At 33.6% G+C, this 22,202-nt stretch overlaps 1 protein-coding gene across 6 annotated transcripts in view; it reads right to left on the bottom strand.

Moving 5' to 3' along the window:
* The window catches only part of mino (glycerol-3-phosphate acyltransferase mino), a 155,345-nt gene that overhangs the window by 121,052 nt on the left and 12,091 nt on the right, over nucleotides 1–22,202 (bottom strand). Inside the window, exons 1-2 of one of the 6 annotated variants that reach the window (XM_075382104.1) lie at nucleotides 14,886–15,126; nucleotides 7,191–7,550 (exon numbers count right to left, since the gene is read on the bottom strand). The exons of 2 other annotated variants lie outside the window; for them this stretch is intronic. In XM_075382104.1, the coding sequence (XP_075238219.1) occupies nucleotides 7,191–7,255 (65 nt within the window). In that variant the 5' untranslated portion in view covers nucleotides 7,256–7,550; nucleotides 14,886–15,126. Of the gene's footprint in view, nucleotides 1–7,190; nucleotides 7,551–12,881; nucleotides 12,968–14,885; nucleotides 15,127–22,202 lie in introns of those variants that run through there. 3 more of the 6 variants (XM_075382107.1, XM_075382105.1, XM_075382108.1) reach the window with 3 other exon arrangements.

The following is a 22,202-nucleotide window of genomic DNA, read 5'->3' as shown; positions in this document are numbered from 1 at the left end:
AATGGATTAGATAATATTAAATATCGAAAACTGTTTGTATTAGCTATTTCGTCTTTAGCTGTTATTATTTACCTTTATTTAGTTTTTTATTTTTTATGTGTGTGATAAAAGTATTTTAATTATGTGTCCAATTTCTATTTATTTAAACATTAATAATAATTATTATTATAAGTCTTTTTTTCTTTTTTGTAGTCACTGAGCTACAAGAATAATTAACACACATAAAAAGGAAATTTTTGGCGATTAGAAAACTCTATGAACATTTTTGAAGTTTAGTTTAAATTTGAGACAAAGAACAAGAAAACAATGCCTGAAACAAAGGCCTAAAAAATCTTTGATTGACTCTCAGGGCTCGGAATTAAATTTTTATTTTAAAACTGAGGTAGTAACTCAAATACGGATTGAAGTTATACGGAGATCCTAACAGTATCACAACAAAACATAGTACAGCATCGAAAGAGTAGAATCTAATAGTACAGCATCGAAAGTCTATGCTTGCAGGCACATTCAGTGCGAACGGTTTGCAGATGGTACGAGTATCTTGGAGTAGCGGTAACCAAAGGCTTACAAATCAGGAATTTGTGAAATGTTTATGAAGGACGTCGTACAGGTTAAGAAGGATTAACTTTAATTACTTATTATTATTATTCCCTAAACATCTTAATGCTTAATGCACCACGAGAAACAATAGTTTTACGATGAGCTCTTGATGTAAATCGTATCTCATCTTCGTCAGTGCCTAATAGTTTAACGAAGTGTGTTCGCGATTGTATCAATGTAGTATTGACAACAAAACAGTAGATCTATTTGCAATCACCTAACGTTTTCTTGTTGATTATGTTTTGCTTTAGATGCCGCTGTCGTTGCTGTTGATTAGTTTACAAATTTTTTTCCTCCTTCTGCTACTCCGCTGCGACGGTTGGACGATCATTTTCAACTTCTGCAGTTAGAGGATTTGCGTGACGGAGTTCCATAACTCTCGCTCGTCTAAAAGAGAAAAAGAATAGGCGTATCTATTTCAAGACCGAATAAATCTTGTCTTTAAACCTTCACCTCGAGGCATCGTGAAGTACTGTCGTTATAAAGGCCGATCATAGCATACTGGCTTTCTGATGGCGCGTAGGAGGGCATCAATACGCGCTAAATTATCCCCTCTTCTTATTCTACTGGTCAATAATAACATCGTATTAACTAACGTAATAATCACCGCGTCAGTAAAACGAATTCCTGTTAGTACGCTTTTGTCCGCTATGTAAAATTCCTTTTACAAACTACAAACCATAATCAATCTCTATCTCTCTCTTGAATTTTTTTAACCCGAAGCACGATTCAATAGTAACGTTACGATCCGTTTATCAGCGTTCATTTGCAATACAGACTTATTCCGATGTGCGATTCATTTTACTGGTACTATTAGTTTCGACATAACAAATAGCTAAATATTAGTAAAGATATTTCATATTTTAACTCGCCTGGAAATGACGATTGTTGATCGATAATAATTTAAATTAACTGAAAATTAGAAATTATTATTAAAGTCTACGGAGTCCTTAGATTTGATGTCAACGATTGAAGTGAAATATCAATATAAAAAGTCGGCGTTAAGGAAAGACTATCTATCTATCTAGTATTGCTAGGTTTTCGTGTTGGATAGAAGCGTATGGTACCGCTGACGATACACACATAATAATGAAATAAAGAGGCAGAAATAAAGGGAGGATACGGAAAAAGATGCAACGAATCAAACATTTGTACGAGTAGTCTAAGGTACATATTGCAAGTACAAGGTGTTCAACTTAAAAGAGGCCCTATTACTTAGTTTAGTCTATATAATATAGTATAGTCTACATAATAATTTACAGAAGCTGTTGAAAATGTCTATGCACTTGTCAACATGTTTAACCACGTACCTGGCTACTCTTGTTAGCTGTACCCTTTCTATTTCCTGGATGACGTTCGTAATGTTTAAGTTAACCAGACGATAATGTTTAGTTATTTCTATTTAAAGATAAAGATTTAAATCTATTTTTTTTTTCCTTAATCGATATTTCGATAATTAAAGAACCGGTAAGAAGGTAGAATCAGATGCAGTATTCATAATGTGAATTAAGGATAATTCGAGGGAGAAGGAGCACAGAGGCTTGGAAGACTATAAGGACGTCAAAGTCGACCTGTAAAAATTACTTTCATCTTCAAGGTATTAGTAAATAGTTGTAAATGAAAATTTTAAAGAAAAATAAACCACGACTAACTTATATTATTGCAGACCATAATGTGATAACCCACCGGGTTGGTCTAGCGGTGAACGCGTCTTCCCAAATCAGCTGGTTTGGATGTCGAGAGCTCCAGCGTTCAAATCCTTTATTCGGATTTGAATACTAGATCGTGGATACCGGTGTTCTCTGGTGGCTGGGTTTCAATTAACCACAAATCTCAGGAATGGTCGAACTGAGACTGCACAAGACATTTCACTTACACTCATACATTTCATCCTCATTCATCCTCTGAAGTGATACCTGAACGGTAATTCCCGGAGGCTAAACAGGGAAAAATGAGACTATAAAAACGTTAGATTGGATATTAATATAGTGAAGAGAGCTTTGGTAATCTCGAAGGTCGGAAATCTGATGGAAAACGATCAGTTTAACCAGAATTGGTGAAGTACGACCGCTAGAATTACGGAGACCTTACAGAAAACAAGGGCGCTGTTTGAGAGACGTTTTAACAGTAGGAAGTGCCATTTGAATAGCTAAATCATCATGCAAAATCTGAATATACGTAGAGCATAAGCCGGACCTCAGAGTTACAGAGGGCTGGATATCATTCATTGGCAGATTGTATTTTGAAAAGGTCTAAACCCGAAAAAGAAACACAGAGGTCGCCCAAGGCGTATATGGCGGGGAGAAGTTAATAAACCTGTACGTCAGAAATTTAGAATTATATGTTCAGTCTGCATGCAAAAGTAAGTAAGTATAAAAATAAATACGTAGATATTATAAATATTTAAAATATAAGTCATCCAGACGATAATGAAAACAACTTCCACTTGAATGTACTGTAAAAGATTGCTAGACCTAAGACTGCAATTGAGAGGCAAGTCAGATTCCAAAAATGTTAATACAATTTTTCTTTAGCTCACATCATCATCTAATTTAGTTCAGTAATATACACACGGATAGCACTATAATAGATTTGAAATCACCTTGCGGATGAAGGTCACGCGTCGTACTTGTCTTGCCCTCCCCCTTAGTGGTATTCTGCAGCAGCGCGATGCGCGTACGGCCAGTACATCACCGCATCCATCATAATTACGCAATCTAAGTCCATACAAATATAGTATTTTCAGTAAATAACTAAATTATAAAAATTGAAATAAAATATTTCAATAACCCCGCTCAAGGTATTTCACGTACACAATAACATTATCTCATTCTACAAAACGTTAAGTGTTTTCCCATATAGAATTAGTTTCATCGCGAAAGCGATGAAACTAATTCATTTCTTTACGGTATTGTTTTTGAGCAACAGTCACGTACAAAGGCAAATCTTTTTTTAAATAAAAAAGTGGCATAATGGTCATTTATATTATTCAGTCTGTTATTTTAAACAGTCTGTGTTTACCATTTAAGACAATACATCATGTTTGTCACCGTATACGCTACTTTTGTTTTGCAATACAATTTCTACCGGTTCAGATTACGGTTTTATATTAATCACACGTGAAGTTTCATTGGCTGATCTTTAATTGTGAAAGTTACGTTATTTTAATTGTGTACGCGTGTAAATTAAAATGGCAGCAAACAGTGCTCATCTTTGAAAACCACCTAAAAAATTTCCGATGGGGTATATAATTATTATAAAAAAACTTGGGCATAGCAAACCTAACGCTACAATTAAGAAGGTTTTTAATGCGACGCAAGAAGTAACCGCAACAACGTGTGTTGTATCAGGGCGTACTGTATAAAATGTTTACAGTGAAGGTAAGAAAATGCGTCAGCCAAGGCATATTACGCGAACATTCTTTCAAATCGTCTTGGAAAAGAATTCCTCATACAAACTGGGTAACCGATCTGGACGATTTTAGTACACAATTCGTCGTTCCACTCAAGAATTTTACAATAGAGAACAGTATCCGAAGAGCAGTAAAATTGGAGACGTTTAGAAAAAAAAAGTAAATTTTATCGGGAGTGCGTGTTCTACGTGGAAAATTGTAAGACAATCAGGGCTCCGCTTTCGTAAGTATAATGACGGCAGGACATTTTTGATGGAAAGGTCTCTGACACTGATCTAGCTCGGGTAAAAGTTTTAAGGAGGATGCACGAAATTATAAAAAATGATTACCGACCAATAATTTACCTAGATGGTACGCGTGTAAATCAGAACCGTTCCAGGAAATACATGTGGGAGAATTCAACAAGCAAAGGTGGTCTTAAGATTACGGTTCAGAAAAGGTTCCGTTTAATTATATGCACGCTGGTCGCTATGAACTTGGTTTTATAAAAAAAACTGTGCTCTCGTTTGTCAGTCGAAGCGTACGGAGGAACTTCCACCAAGAAATGAACGATAATATATTCCGAGAACGGTTCGTAAATTTGCTACGATATTTGGAAGAAGGCTGTGTTATAGTGATGGATAACGCCAGCTATCATTATCCGCTTGAAGGAAAAAGTGCCACAGATCGACATAAAAAAGAGGGAAATTGTTTCACGGTTATAAGAGAGGAAAATACCACACAATCCTTCGCACACAATTCCCGAATTATGTATATTTTTAACGAACACAGAGAAAAATACAGACGGTATGAGCTTGAGGGCATTGCGACAGAAATGGGACATGAAGTCGTTCGACTACCGCCGTATCACTGCCAGTATAACCCAATCGATCATATGGGTGCAGATAAAAGGTGAGAAGGCAGCCAAAAACAGTACATTTCAAATAAATGACGTAAAAACGTAATTGGAAGATGCTATAAACTCGTAACAATACACTGGAGGAAATGCGTTAAGAAAATCTTAAAATCACGCAGAAAATCTTAAGTAGAAGATTTTCATAAAGAAGGGTTGCGGGACGATCATTTAACAACGCATTGTGGTTGTGTTACAAGAAAATGACAATGTCGATTTATCAGGTGATGAAGACTTATAAATTATTTTGTGTAAAGTTTTACGAATTTTTCAGTTTTAAGACCATATATAAATTTAGCCGTAACGTTTCAAAATGTTTGAACATATGAGGAAATTAGAGGAACGAGGAGAAACCATAGGCAGTGGAAATGGGAAAGATCCTGTGAACCTTCAACCGCAAGAAGATTTCAAATCTATAATACATAATACGAGACGAACCTTTAGTGACTATTAGACAGAAAAAATATTAGATCATCAACAAATACAAAATATCCTGGTGCACTCTAAACACAAACGCCATTGGTGAAGCTTCACGATGATCGTCAAACCTTATAAAGCATTTCGTAATTCCAAAAAGTTAAAAAGTAGAACGCATCACAAAAGTTAAGAAAGCACGAACGTCATTGATTTTTCAATCGCAAATACTTATACTCAACTTAGCGGCTGTTATTAAAGTTAACGACAATAATTAAAGGAATACAAAAATTAATTAGTGCCGCTCCAATACCTTCGGTTCAGTCGGTCAAAAACAGCCCACTAATCACTTCACCTCACGGCTTTCAACCGTCATACCGACGTCACGAATATAAACGCTTCTTTTTTTGTACGATATACTTGTTATGAGTTATTAAATTTGTTTTGAACATTAGATTCGTAAAATGTAGATTCAATTTGTAGGGCAATAAAGATAATCTGTTAAGTCTTTTATTCATCAATTTTACGGGTGGGCAAGCTCGTGGATTTTAAGGCCCGAAAAATTATAAGATAAACACCGCTCCCATTTAAGCTCACTTACAATAAAATGTTATTTTAATACAAAATTTTAAAAATGCGTAGACCCGATCTACCACTACACCGAAAAAAGCTTAAAATTATCACACGTATTTGTTTTAAAAATACCAATGAGATTATAAAGTGACCCTACCGAAAAACAACCGCTTTAAAATTTTGGTAAAATAAGTGAACCTAGTCGCCAGGTTTATTTTAAACATTTTTGAAAAAAAAAGTTAAATAGAACGATTCAATATGAAAGCGATACATCGGTCAGAAATTAACAATGCTACGTGGCTCTTCTACTAGCCAAGTATTAAGGTTATACATTTTCTGTTCTACTTATTAACTATTAAAATTATTAAAAAAAAGGTTAAGTACGGATAAAGTTAACTAAGCATAAATACTGATTAAGTAAAAATTTAAAAAACGCTTTACGCATAAATCTGAATTTCGGGACAAGAGTGACCACCTTAAAAATTATTTCAAACTTTAAATCTAGCATGCAAAAATTAAAGTCGCAAACAAATAAAAAATTTAGATCGAAAAAATTTAAAGAAAAGTAAAACCGGTTTCTAGGGAGAACTCTTTAAGGACTGAGGCATCCGTTTCTGACCGCTGTTTGGATAAACCACAAATAAACAGTCGATTTAATGCTAATCGTGCCAATATAAATAATTAGTAAAAATTAAGTAAATATTGCAATAAAACATATTCTTAACACCAAAAGAGTTTAATATCTTTCGGCTAAAATTACGTAATCTTCATTTATCGCGCAAATTCAATCTTCCCGTTACTATATGTACTCACCACCTGTTGTAATAATTCACATATCAACGATAGCGGCAGATTTTAAACAAATTTTATACTTAAACAAAATATTCGACCGAAATTACTAAACTTAGATCAAGAAGAAAGCTCAGCGACTTCATCAGATAAATGTTATTTCTCATACTTCAGTAACAATGTAATTTAAAAAACGTGACGTTGAAAATGTGCCGAATGAATAAAGAAGTTGTTAAACAAATGTTGGCTTCGTTAATACGAAAACCGTACATGCGATGCATGTATAACAAAAATGCAAGTGCACCAGTTATTTTATATTTTATTTTGTTAATTTAAAAAATGTAACACAGATAATCACAAATACAATGTATCTATAATAAATCACCGCATCTGCTCAATCTCTTTGTAAAAATGTATGCTGATCAACAAAAAAAAAATCCAGACGTACAAATTTTGTAATAAGTTTGAATATATTCACAATAACTACCTTATTAAAATAAAATTTCTTACCTGTCACTGAATATCCAACAGAGTAATCCGCCAAACACAACAAATTCGAATAAACCGTCAGCCATCTTAAAGAAAAACGAATTTCAATAAAATCACAATATAAAAAATTCTGTAAATCAATTCTTTAAGAGAATCACTACCGAACAGCGATAAAACCAAAGAACGGAACAGAAAAACAAGTTTTTAAATAACTTTAGTAGTAGTAGCAGCGGCAATAGCAACAGTCTACAGTATAATAGCCAACTGAAGTAGAGTTCAAAACTGAATCGATCACATTAAGCGTCATAACACTCACCACCCGTTTTAATAAACACTACACAAATCCGCATCCAAAACAAACACGGCAATAAAGTGTCAGATCTAAAACAAAGTAATTTCGGTAGGAGAAACGTAACATCATAATTACACATTCTACATAGTACCAACTGTTTAATTAGCTGTCCATTGCCAAGACATTAAGATCGATATAAAATAATTTTTAAATTAACCATTTTTTAAATTAATGCTCAACCTTCAGCATTCTACCAGCACGTAAGTCATTACGTGTTTGTATATTATCAAATAACCACGAATAACGTGAATGAATGCGTAAAATATGAGTAACCACGGGCAATATAAAATGCGATTAGAAGTTGCTTTTATGGAGAATACCCTCGATTCTTAAGGTAATAACAATTTTTACTAAAGAAGCGTTTTGCTAAAGAAGCGTATGTAAATAATCTCATAGAGGAGTAAATGGATTGCCTCAAATAAACGAATTACTCTTGTGCGAGGAAAAAAACATCATCAAAATTAATCTATTAACTAACAACAAAAAGATTAGTTTCGGTTTATGTTTTACAGAAGGATCGGATGAAAATAATAAAAACTATTTTTAATTGATACACATCTTTCAAATTGTTTCTTTTAGATGAAAATATACTAAGATAATAACGGTTAACGAAGAACTAACACAAGGGGACAGTTAACGCTACTTGTCTCTAGGCAAGTCGACCTGCGACTGGGACAAAACCACAGCCGTTATTTGTCAGAAGTTTTAATTTTTTAAAAATAAACCACACTTTTATTTTTTTACGCGTTTCGAAAGCACGATCGTAATGCGAGACGTAAATATTCAAATAGTAGTTGTAATAAAATTAAGAAATACTGAAAAAAGTACACAGGTAGAGAGCTAAAATATCAAACAGAAACTGAATAAAATCAGTCTCAAAAATTTGAAAAAAAAACTTGGAAAATACCCCTAGACTGTTTTTGACTTAATTCGACTTAGTACTTGAACAAAACCCGCAAAAGCATTAAAAAAGTTTATTACCTGTTTAATAACTAATAATTAATCTTTTCCCTTTTTGTTATCTAATTTGGTTATTTTTGAACGATCAGTTTATGTTATTACCGTTACCGGTCATGCCATTTTTTTCAAGTAATAACTATTTCAGTCAGGAGGAAGTTCGCTACGATAAGCTAAACAGAAAAAATATGTAACGATTAATATTAGGACACAATGAAGATATTTGAAGAATAAATCGTTTAAAAGTGCTACATTACTAAACCGAGTTAGGTACTAAACCGATCGCATAACAAACGGCTACTGAGGAAAGCTGATCTTAAATAAGCGCCGACTGCAAGTTTTCAAACATATGTTTATGACACGTCCCTACTGAGAAATATTTAATCGGTTTTCTATGTAAAAGTATCGCTTCATCCGCGATAAACGTACCGGCAGTTTTACTTTTTAAAAATAGAAACGTTTAACTGAAATAGCTATTTTTTGAGAGATGAAAGAAAACTAGAAAAACGTTAGTCTAACATGCCTCAAATTGGACGAAACAATAATAAAGGACTAACCGGTTAATAGAAAATACTTTTAGGAATCTTTGGTGGAAGTTTTACTCGGGTTTAAATTTTAGTTAAAATAAGAATAATAAAAAAGGAGTTTTTCGTTTAGTTTTTATAAAGTTTTCACAGGAAAATTTCAATTTGAAAAAATGCATAGATTAACAGAAAAAAAATCGGAGAACAAAATAAGACTACCATATACGTTTTACCGAAATTAAAAAACGATTTATCGAGTATCAAACTCTTTGGCAAAAATATGTCGGGATCGACTTAACTGTATTTGTCCATAATTGCACCACGAGAGATTAAATAGTAAACTAGAAACGTATAATGAGGAAACCAGTAGTAGTACCTATTTCAAAATTAGAAAAGCATTAATAATTAGGAATAAAGAACAATAGAAAATAACAGTCACACTGCCGTTCCAATATTTCCAATAAAGAATTAGCTACGACTTTGAAATTTTTAGTTTAATATTAAAGGAAAATAACGACGTACTTCAGCGAAACCTAAAAGACGAATTAGTAGTTTTGAAAACAAAGTTCACAAATTACACATTGGAAATTTTGTTTCAAGCAAAATGAATCCGGTAAACATTGAACACCTTAAATCAAATGTTATTAGCAGTTATTACAAAAAACAAAAGCCAAAATTAAGAATATTACAGTATCTCTCATCGTGGAGCAAAATCCATAATTTAATTAATACATAATGCTTAAAAATAACTTAATGGCTACTGGTTTTTTTTCCAGTTATTCAGATGTTACTCCATTTTTGAATTCAAAAACTCATTTTTTCACCGATCACTTTAAGAAATTATATCCAATAAGCACACCAAAGAAAAGAAGAAAAGGACATAGATCTGTCGGTAGCGACTAAAATCGCTATTTCTATTTCAGGAAGTAATGAGGGAGGAAACTCATCGCTTTCGTTTCTGTTATTTGAGCACCTCCCCGATCTTTTAACACTTAAATTTACACGAACGTATGGACTAAACAATACTTGCCGAGGAAGAAATCTTATTTCGAGTTTACGTCAACAATAAATCGTTCACGGTCACAATAATCGCTTCGAAAGTCTTTGTCTTCGTCTACACAATGAAATAATAATCTGTCATCTGCATAACGAAACCTTTAAGACGCTTCGAATTTCTAGCGAAGTAACGCGATTTCAACCGTATTCAGAATTTTCGTCATAAGTCTGCCGAAAACATCTTAACTAATTTTATCGCGAAAAGAAAAAATGTACTGGTTCAAATCATCGGGTATCAATTAATTTTAAAAAACGGAACGATAATAGTTCCACAAACTACGAGAAAATTTACGGTAAGCGCTCAAGCTGTCGAGTCACTGTTACTAGCGAGGGAATCTATTCCGTACAGGAAAAACGTGTCTTACTATCCGTTTATTTTTTATCCCGCTGCAAATACGAAAGCTATTATGATACTTTTATCGAATACCGGCATAACTGATTATACGTTTAAAATATAAAGAGTACGACGTAATTATCACTATGACGTAAATTCAACTACGTATCTAATGTATAATTCAGTATCTAATGTATAGCAGCCGGTTACCTAGAGTATGTTTAAACACCAAGTTTGTTAGATTGCTTAGTTTGTAATCTAGGATTAGTTTGTACCTAGAGTTGGTTTATCGTGAAAGCAATTTAATTTCGTTATCGAAGTTTAATATGAACGTTTGGAATTTGCCGACATACGAAACACGATGCCATGTTTATAACTGCGTGGCATTCTACCGGGAATAAGGACGTGCAACAGTCCAACTTGAAAATCTAAAGTCAATATGCGTGTCGGTACGAGGTGATACGGCTGAAAAATTCGAACCTCGGCTTGGTGACCGTCATACGTTCTCTATGTTAGATGTTCGAACTATCAAGTGCTGCTCGGTGTCACCGTGAATCGGGTACGTCCGAATACGCTAGACGACTGGAATATTTCATTAGAGAAGTGTGTATCGACTACACTAAAAAGCACGCAAGATAAAATCGGGGAGAACGATACGGTCTTCGAAATCGATGAGACCCTGTACTCCGAGACGCAAAATTAGAGCCGATCGTTCTACCCGCAACAACGGATTTTCAGGTAGCATTTGTCGTGAAAACGGAGAGCGTTTCGTTGTGAAACTTGCAGACAGATCGATCCAACCCGATTGAATCCTACCGAAGACAATGTTAATGACGGGAGCATATTGTACTCGGTTTCCTAACGCGAGTACCAAACCGATGCACTGGAAACACAAGGATTCTGCCGCCATTATACTGTGAATCATCGACACAATTTCGTTGATTATCACAGCGGTGCTCATACTAAAACCGTTGAACGCTTGCGGTTGTCGATGAAATGGCGAAGTACAAAACACAGGGGAACTGTGAGGCATCACGTGTAATCATATTTCGCCGAATTCATGTGACGACTCGAATGGTAGGGGACGAAAACCCTTTCCAGAAAATACTCGATACTGTAAAGGACACCCGGCCGCCTGAAGTCGCCAGGCCGGCCGCCAGTAAATTTTCCAGGATCTTTAAGTTTAAATAATACAGTAGCCCGTAAATTAACAATGAATAAATAAATACGTACGAAAAAGCCGCCAATCTGAAGGGAACAAGCGCTGGCGCCGGTATTCGATAAAAGTAACGTTATTATTATTATATTATTAACGAAATTAGTAAAATGAAAAAATTTAACCGTCGTTTAATTAAATGAAATTAATGTTTTACACTAATTTAGTAGATGATTTCTGCTAAAAAAAAATTATTGTGATTTCATTTATTACCGTAATAAATACGAAAGCAATATAAAACGAATGACATCCCGATTTTTTGTCGTTACAATTACCATCGCCTTATTAATAGGTCTAATTTATAGACCTATTGTATGTCTAAATGTCTCCTGATCGAATTCTGTTTTAAGTATGTTAAGTATTATTATAAGACTGCTCAAAAATGAAAGTAATCCATTTAGCGTGTATGTATGTTTCACCATAGCGACTCAACGGCTGAACAAATTTAGATATATTGAAATCCTTACGTTACCGAGAACGTCATAGGCTATATAAATATGTATATATTTATGTTTACTTGTAACTAAAAGATTCTAAATCGACAGTATATTTAGTATCGATTTATTTGTATCGAAAATAGTTATGTTTTAAGTTCTGCTACAATACTGAATGAATGAATTACGGTAGTAAATTTTATTATTACAAGACTACTAAAAAAGGAGTGTAATGTAATTATAGGAGCTATGTATGTATGTTTTTCCACCGTAGCAGCTCAACGGCGGAACACGTTGAAATCTTTATGTTACCGAGTGTCATAGGCTGTGTGTGTGTGTGTGCGTGCGCGCGCGAATTTAAATAAATTTGAAAAAAGAAATTACAATATATACAAAATTGTCGCCCGCACGCACTTTAATCATCATATATTAAAGAGCAATGTTTGTCAGAAATGTATTTTTATTTTTTAATATTTATCTCTTGTTGCAAGCTTACAAATGAAAAATTATCAACTACTTCAAGGTCGATTGGAAATTGGAGAAGCAGTGACAATTTTCAATCAGAGACCTACCTAAGCATTAGCACTAGAGGGATTCTTATCGTTTCTACTGCAGGGACTTTAAGATTAGCGATGCCAAGCTATTAGAAAACGTTAGCACCTGCAAGCGACAAGGAATAATGATGCAGTCAGCCGCATGGACATAGCGTCCGGGCGAAGCCGAGCTAAATTGTCAAAAATCGCAGACATTAAGACGTAATAAGCAAAATGAACAGAGGGCATTCATTTTTATAAAATTATCAAACAACTTGTGAAAAAATAAGTTAATAAATAAATTACCATTTATTCCTAACGAAGCGATTTTGTGTAATTGCATTACGATCTTAATACAATAGTAGCTAAATAAAAATCAAGGACACAAGTATCGCTTCCACCGCACGAGAAAAAGAAAGAAACACTGACTGAGCGAGTGAGAAGCGATGAAGGAAAGAGGTAACTGTGAGAAAAAAAATGTTTACGCACGTTGTCTTTTTTAAACGCTAGTATTACGTATAATACTGCCTACGACCGAAAGAAACGGCAATAAATAAGATAATATTATTTTATTAATATCGTATAAGGTTAATAGTTCAAGAACAAAGATAGCCTTTTACAATAGCAAGAGGGATAATTTAATTAACGAATAGACATCGGCTTATCACTGATAAAAACAATTATACGTTCAGTGTAAAAATAATTGTACAAACCAACCAACCGGCTCTAACCTTCCAACTAATTTAAAAACCCGTTTAATAATAATAGAAAAAGTACCTCTTATAGTAACACAATATATGTATGTTTCGATAAAAAAAAAGTAATAAGAATAATAAACACGATTAATCACTGAACTAATTACAAGCAGTACAGAGTGAATAAAAATTGTACATCAGAGATTGAAAATAACGATTAAATAAAAAACCCTCACTCAGTACATCGCTTGACATGAAAAGTATAATTATCGGCCATAGAATAGTAATAAAATAATATCTTTATTTATTGCCGTTTCTTTCGCTCGTAGGTAATATTATACATTAACATTAGCGTTTAAAAAAAAACAGCGTGCGTAAAAATATTTTTTTCTCACTGTTACCTACCTCTTTCCTCCATTTACTGACGTTTGGTTCAGCTCTGTTTGAACATCAACAGAAATAGGATAAAGAAAAGTTTTAATATGTTTTTCCCAATCATCCCCAATTTTTTTCTGGTTAAAAAAATAATTAAATTATATAAGTATTCAACAACGTTGGTGAACAGAGAAAATTTTATAATTTTCTTTGAGATTATATCGCTAGGTGTTACCCCGTTGTCCAAGCTTACAATTATTTTAATTTTAAAAAATTCCATCGAAAATGTAAGCGTTTTTTTTTAAATAAATCTTTGTATCGACAAATTAGCTACAGATTTTTTTTCCTATTTAACCTTACCGCAGACTACAAACTTACAAATTATGTAAAGTCGTACAACGTAACTCCCTCTCACTACTATGAATCAAAAGATGTCATTCTTCAAAGCTACAGAGCGCTTGGAATAATTGGAGTTTTCTACTAATTGCGGATACTATTATCCAGAATGAACCGATGAAATACTAAACTCAAACACCAGTGATAACGCATAATATATTTAACTAATCTGTCAAGAACATTAATCGGTAAACAGAAAACAATGAAACGAAACAATTACGTAATTGCTATCGCTAAATAAACCAAAAAAAGGAGGACATTATTTAATTGTAAACAAACGAATATTATTGACCGATAAGACCGAAGTAAAGTATAATAATTTTTCCCGATTCTAACATCTACTCGTCCCCGATTATTAATCATCACCGAATAAAACCATCAATATACGCTTATTTTAAATTATTTTTTTGGACATCGACAACACTATACACATACGCCTAGTTGGGGATCGCGTACAGCGACGAAGTTATTCCAATACATAGATAACGGAATAACTTATAATAATAAGTAGCAAATAAAAATTTAAAAAAAAAAAAAGTTTTTTTACTACGTCTTAAATCACAAATGTAATTTTTTAAATAATTATAAGTAGAGTCAAACAATCGTGTCGTTTATTAAGCTTGGAACGTAAGATCATGAAATAAAAACCACTTGCTGAAAATTATTAATTAAAGCATAATATTAAAGTAAAAGTTCATACAAAATTAAACGTTCGCGAGAGTGTACACACACACACACACACACACACACACACACACACACACACACACACACACACACACACACACACACATACACACATATGTTAATACTCTGTTATTGTATTGTACGTCTGTCGTCCTACCATATTTTAAGTAATTCATAATACCATCTGCCGATATTCAAATAAATTAAGTAAAATATTTTCTATTACAACGTCGAAAACACAATTTTCACAAGATATACACAAATTAATCGACAGAATAACCCATTAATCCAAAAAACCAATATTTCACGTAAAACATTAGAAATAACTGCCCGGTAATAAGAAGCCGGCCACAATAGATCCACTTCACTCGAGTGTAACCAATACAATGGCTTGTCTTCGCAGAGTTCAGGCCTCGATAATACGTAGAACGTATCGGCTAGCAACGCACACGAGGAACGCTGAGCAACGCTGGCGGGGTCGAAGGTCATCATAGCTTTTATAAAACCTCTTAAATCTTGATAACAATACCGCGTTATTATAACCACGTATGACATAGAACTTCAAGCGCATATTAAAACCGTGTAACATTGACATTCACAATTCGGTCGCTACGATGCAAATTACATCTGCATTAATATAATGCTTCCTAACGGCTGAGCATTTACGTTAAAATTTAAAAATAGCTCCGAATACATACAAATACATAAACAAATAAACGCACGAGATTCATTGATAAGAATGGATTTGAATGTGCAGTTACTGTGTTTGTATGCATCAAACAATGTTAAACAGTCTTTATACAAACCATAAAAATTAATACCGATAGCTGTACGATCACCACATTAATATCACATCACGCAAGACGCCAAAAGGTCTTTTTAAGCATACCTTAAGGAAAGCCTGGAGCAGGAACTTATTGGTTTTTCGAGCTCGAGTTTTTAACATTTAAAAAGTATTAAGAATATAATCTCAAAATAAACAACCCGTACACTGATGCCAGACGAGCAGCGTAGAACCGTAGGCTTACAAAAGAGAAAAAGACTATTTTCATTATCGGTGATAAGAAAAATAATTTTTTCCAACTTTTTTACATTTATTTCTGCTACCTTAAACCGGTAGCTACAATAAACTTACGTATAGGTTGGCTGAAGTCACGATCGGATAGAGGATAATTGTATTGCAATGAGATATTTTTCGCGAATAAAAACCTAATCTGAAGCTTCAGGGCTTTTGAAATCCCGTCATAATTTGTTAAGCCATTATTGTTACGTTATTAATTTGTTACATGTTAAGTTCTCTTTACGATAAATTTTGCTCAAATGACCGTTTACCATCGTGAATTACACGATAAATAGTTTAACTTGGCCCATATTTTTTCTACGTTTGCTAACCCGTAACGCAAACAATTACATTTACGATTCAGAAATGTTGTTTGCAAAAAAGGTCCGAAGCATCCTTGCGTATACCGAACAGAAAAAACAAGTGATTCTGTGATAGATGTAAAAAGTACTTCCTTAAAAACACGGTCACATTTCCAAAAATGTTCTATTAACATTACTCTGAGAAAATTACTTAGTGTAAATCTTCCAGAGCCAAAATCAAGCAATATAGTATTCAATTTGGTCAAAAAATTGTTATCGCTATTTCGACAGCGCCACATAAATTCGCTTATGTAAAAGTCGAGGGTACATCTAGTCGTTCAGAACTCTTCCTTAATTTTCCTATATGTGCCCCCCACACGCCTTCAATTGCGTTTGTATGTGCTCTACTACCCGGATCTCAAAAACTGATGGAATGATTTTCACTTTCGTTTATTTATTGTAACCTGGAAAATACATAATCTTGTTTTACTTTTTGTTTTTGCTTTTCCAACAATCAGAAATTATTGTTGATCCAGGCCTTTGTACAGTCGATTCTGTCGAGGACAGCGAACATAAGAAAATTTTCGTTTTTTTCCCCTAAACAACTCCGAAGCTACATTGCTGGAGATAAGCTCTCTCCATATTTTATTTTTGTGGGAGAACATGTTCTCATCAATTTCTACCGTTAAACAGTCACAACTTGCGAGAGGATTCTTCACCATCGACTCGGGTTTTCTCCAATAAACGTTTTCTATTCCGTTGCATTCCTAAAGTCAATTCGAATTCTTCGTTACAAAATTGTACGGCAGTACATATATTCATTCTTTTACGATTGCTTCAAATTTCAATTTAACTGACTGTAAACGAAAGTTTCTTCGTGCAATATTTGGGGTTATGAAAGTTACTTTACGTTGTAAAAATCGAACGGCGTATTATTTACTTGGAACTTCATTAATTTAACCAACCCCACCACGCTTTACGTACAACGACTCTAATGAAATCAAACTTCTCAGTTTGAGCGCTTCACAAACGTAGTAAATAAACGTGATTAGTTAAAGTTTGTTTTGTATTTTGAGTATCTTAACAATATCTGCCGTTTCCTTTGGGTGTTTGTATATATTTGAGGCGGTAACGGGTGCAAAAACTGTAACACACAATAAAGTGTCTGAAATCTTAATTTTTAACATTACAGACTGTACAATTTCCACGGTACAACTTGTGAAACTTATTGCTCAATATAAATTTGAGATTTACGTCCATACACTGTTCTCAACTGTCCTATAAAACGCCGTTTCGTAATTTATACTCAAGACTTCAATGTATTTTTCTCCAATTCCAAGTGAACGTCAGTCTCGATAATCAGAATTATAATACTTTTAGTAAAATTTTTTAGTTTGCTATTTAAAAAACTATTCGTCAACTCCCTGAACAAGAATCCGGGCCTTCAATGGTAAAGTTTTTCCTTAAATTCTTCAACATTTTTGAAGAATATGCTCAACTGACACTGATTCTACCGCACCTCTGATATTCAGTTCAAATCTACATTATTTCTCCTTCAGCGTCTAGTAATGAAATACGACTTCGGAACCCTTTGATCATACATTTGTTACAATTTTAACAACCGTTTCAAGGCTACCATTTATCACAAATCTCCAATTATCGAATACTAAACTCTGTTTTAAAAAATGATTTGGTGTATTACGAAAAAAATAAAATAGTCTCTTAAAAAAACAATTTGTTAGCATTCAATATGCTTAGCATAGCAAGGAACTAAAATTTCCCCGTTATACGATAACACACTTTCTAATTCCGGTTTAAACTGATCCAATTTCGTGTTCCGATCATCTGACAAGCACTTAGTGAAATTTTTTAATACGTACTACTTGGAATGGTAATAGCCTTTATAAAAAAAGGTGTACATATTTGTGTACACTATATTCGCCAGAAACAACAGGGTAACGCCAATTACAGTTTCCTTTTGTTAGATAAACCTTTTAGTCTAAGAAAAATGTCAACCCAAATCGGGATTCGAACCGAGAATCTTCCGAACAAAAGACAAACATGCTATCACTCCCTATAGAGATCAGCATATATATAAACCTCTGATAAGTGTTCTACAGTAAACACAGAGAGGGAGAAATACTTTAAAGAATATAACATTTTCATTCGGCTCGCCTTTTAATTTGACTGATTAAATACAAATAAATAACATGAGCAAAGATTTCAGGATTATCGTATAAATCCTTCAGAAATTATCATGCACACAAAATTAAAGGGTTAATCCTGCCATGTTTGGGAGATTTATTTTGTATAACATCTGATTTGTCCGAACCATTTTTAAAAAAAATAATTACTGTGCAATTTATTTATTTTTTAAAAACTTTATTTGATTTTATATAAATGGAAGTTTTACCGCAACTACTATTAAACAGGCTTTTAAAGAGATGTCACTATGTTACCTGATGCAAATACCCTATTACACCGATATCAATAAGCTATACACTAAAATACACTACCGACATCAAAAACGTATGGAAACAACAAAGAACATTTCAAAAAGAAATGTTACTCCGATAAATAAGGGAAAAAATCGTCATAACATATGCTTTCTTATCTCTATTATTCGATGAATCTACTACACATAATAAAACAACTGTACCAACAGTCTAAGTTAAAAAAAAGAAGAAAATAACATTTGCGCCATTTTCAGAACATTTTATAAATGAACAGATGTTAAACAGATTTATCGCTAACACAGAAAAAGAATCGCATTTCTCTTTCAACCGTTCTTGGAACGTAGGTTAAAAAGCAAATAGTAGCAGAAAATTAAAAATCAAAATAAAATTTAAAAAAGCCACAAAAAATCTTCTAGAGAATATAGATCCTCTCAATGCTAATCTCCTATGCAGATACATTTCTTATAATCGTAGTCTGTGGATCAACCGTGCGTCAGCTCTCTGCTGAACAAAATTCATTTTGTACTAAAATTCTTCCTGAAGGAAGAATTTTAGTACAAATTTACACAAATGGAAAACAGCCTTGAATTCGTGTTTTTAATATTAAAAAAAAATTAAAAGGTTAATATGTTTATTATTTTAGTCACAACACTCCGTTGGCCATCAAGCGATCCGATCCCGTCCCGCTCCGTCAGCTAAATTATGTCTAAGTGCCATAAACAAGCCAAGTTGGTCTAGTGGTTAACGCCTCTTCCCAAATCAGCTGATTTGGAAGTCGAGAGTTTCAGCGTTCAAGTCCTAGTAAAGCCAGTTATTTTTACATGGATTTGAATACTAGATCGTGGATACCGGTGTTCTTTGGTGGTTGGGTTTCAATTAACCACACATCTCAGGAATGGTCGAACTGAGAATGTACAAGACTATGCTTCATTTACTCATACATATCATCCTCATTCATCCTCTGAAGAATTATCTAAACGGTAGTTACCGGAGGCTAAATAGGAAAAAGAGAAGAAAAAAAAAGTGTCAAACAAAATTATGTCGCCCAACAGTAGTAAGTGATTCGACATAATACATCGGGATATCTCTAAAAATTATACAGACATTTCCAAGAATAAAAAGCATTCAATGCCAAAGTTACAACAGAAAGCGACGGTTTCCCGCTACAAACTTTACTGAAGCGACCATATTCGTTGCATTTTAGTATGTCTTCCGAAATACAGGTTCTTTTAGACTATACAAGCGACTCCTGTACCCTATTCACTGGTTGTAAAGTATTTACAACCAGAGAAAGCAACTCTAACTAGCGCCTCGTGTTCTCCAACTGCTTCTGAACCATCGCAATCATTACAAAAACTGGGACGCAGTACTGAGCAGCAAATGAATTACTCTTTTCCTGGAAAACTATGTACTACGTATGCTGTTCTCAGTCAGTAGTAGACACAAAAATAATAATTTTAATAACTGAGAAAGCGTTAACCGAAATAACTGTAACTACACGAAAAGAATTTCTTTCCGAAGAAAATGTTTCATTACAATTCCACGATTTTGAATTTTGATTCTTTCTGTCATTTTCATCTTATTGCCAGTTCCAAAACCTGAATAAAGACTGAAATTTTTTTCTACAATAATTTTCATTCCCCAAGAGTTTAAGATTACAAAATCGTCATCAGGCATTTATCGTACGATAGAACTCTTGATATCTTTCTCGACGAATACTATTATCGCGCTATATCTTTTCCGAAAAATTTGAAATTAAAAATCGCTAAGTAATATCGGTAAAAATCGAGTTAGTCTTATTTTATTCATGTTTCTGTAAATTTATGTAACTATACCTCACCAATAAATTTTTCTTCAAAGTGTATTGAAGAAACATCAAACAAAGAATGCTCTTTTACTGCCTTTTAGCTAACATAGCTTCATACCAGTGTGAATCGCGCAAAATTCTAATGCGTTTAGTCAACTGACTTAATCTTTTCTCACCAAATCTGGATGTCTAGTAACAATAACAACCACAAATAATATTTATAAAGCAAAGAGTTAAAATTGACGAAGTAGTAAATCCTGAAAGAGAAATAGTCTGGATGCCACAGAGCCAATTTTAGGAACGTTATTATTTTTATTTTTTTTTTTGTCTTCAGTCATTTGACTGGTTTGATGCAGCTCTCCAAGATTCCCTATCTAGTGCTAGTCGTTTCATTTCAGTATACCCTCTACATCCTACATCCCTAACAATTTGTTTTACATATTCCAAACGTGGCCTGCCTACACAATTTTTCCCTTCTATCTGTCCTTCCAAAATTAAAGCGACTATTCCAGGAAGCCTTAGTATGTGGCCTATAAGTCTGTCTCTTCTTTTAACTATATTTTTCCAAATGCTTCTTTCTTCATCTATTTGCCGCAATACCTCTTCATTTGTCACTTTATCCACCCATCTGATTTTTAACATTCTTCTATAGCACCACATTTCAAAAGCTTCTAATCTTTTCTTCTCAGATACTCCGATTGTCCAAGTTTCACTTCCATATAAAGCAACACTCCAAACATATACTTTCAAAAATATTTTCCTGACATTTAAATTAATTTTTGATGTAAACAAATTATATTTCTTACTGAAGGCTCGTTTCGCTTGTGCTATTCGGCATTTTATATCGCTCCTGCTTCGTCCATCTTTAGTAATTCTACTTCCCAAATAACAAAATTCTTCTACCTCCATAATCTTTTCTCCTCCTATTTTCACAATCAGTGGTCCATCTTTGTTATTTCTACTACATTTCATTACTTTTGTTTTGTTCTTGTTTATTTTCATGCGATAGTTCTTGCGTAGGACTTCATCTATGCCGTTCATTGTTTCTTCTAAATCCTTTTTATTCTCGGCTAGAATTACTATATCATCAGCAAATCGTAGCATCTTTATCTTTTCACCTTGTACTGTTACTCCGAATCTAAATTGTTCTTTAATATCATTAACTGCTAGTTCCATGTAAAGATTAAAAAGTAACGGAGATAGAGAACATCCTTGTCGGACTTCCTTTCTTATTATGGCTTCTTTCTTATGTTCTTCAATTGCTACTGTTGCTGTTTGGTTCCTGTACATGTTAGCAATTGTTCTTCTATCTCTGTATTTGAACCCTAATTTTTTTAAAATGCTGAACATTTTATTCCAGTCTACATTATCGAAAGCCTTTTCTAGGTCTATAAACGCCAAGTATGTTGGTTTGTTTTTCTTTAATCTTCCTTCTACTATTAATCTGAGGCCTAAAATTGCTTCCCTTGTCCCTATACTTTTCCTGAAACCAAATTGGTCTTCTCCTAACACTTCCTCCACTCTCCTCTCAATTCTTCTGTATAGAATTCTAGTTAAGATTTTTGATGCATGACTAGTTAAACTAATTGTTCTGTATTCTTCACATTTATCTGCCCCTGATTTCTTTGGTATACAAAGTTATTATTTACACTTATGTAATTATATACGAGGGTTATTTTTTCAAGGTCCGATCGGTCACGAAATTAAAACCTCAGTGAAAATAAAAAATATTTTTATTTGTAACAAGTACTTACATAGTTACGCTATTTCTCTACATAGTCGCCACTCCGAGTTAGAAATTTGTCGTAGCGTGGTACCAACTTTCCAATACCCTCGTCATAAAACGGAG

This window comes from Lycorma delicatula, chromosome 1 (genome assembly GCF_047948215.1).
Source record: "Lycorma delicatula isolate Av1 chromosome 1, ASM4794821v1, whole genome shotgun sequence".
Taxonomy (NCBI): domain Eukaryota; kingdom Metazoa; phylum Arthropoda; class Insecta; order Hemiptera; family Fulgoridae; genus Lycorma; species Lycorma delicatula.
This window is presented reverse-complemented; position numbering and strand designations above follow the sequence as displayed.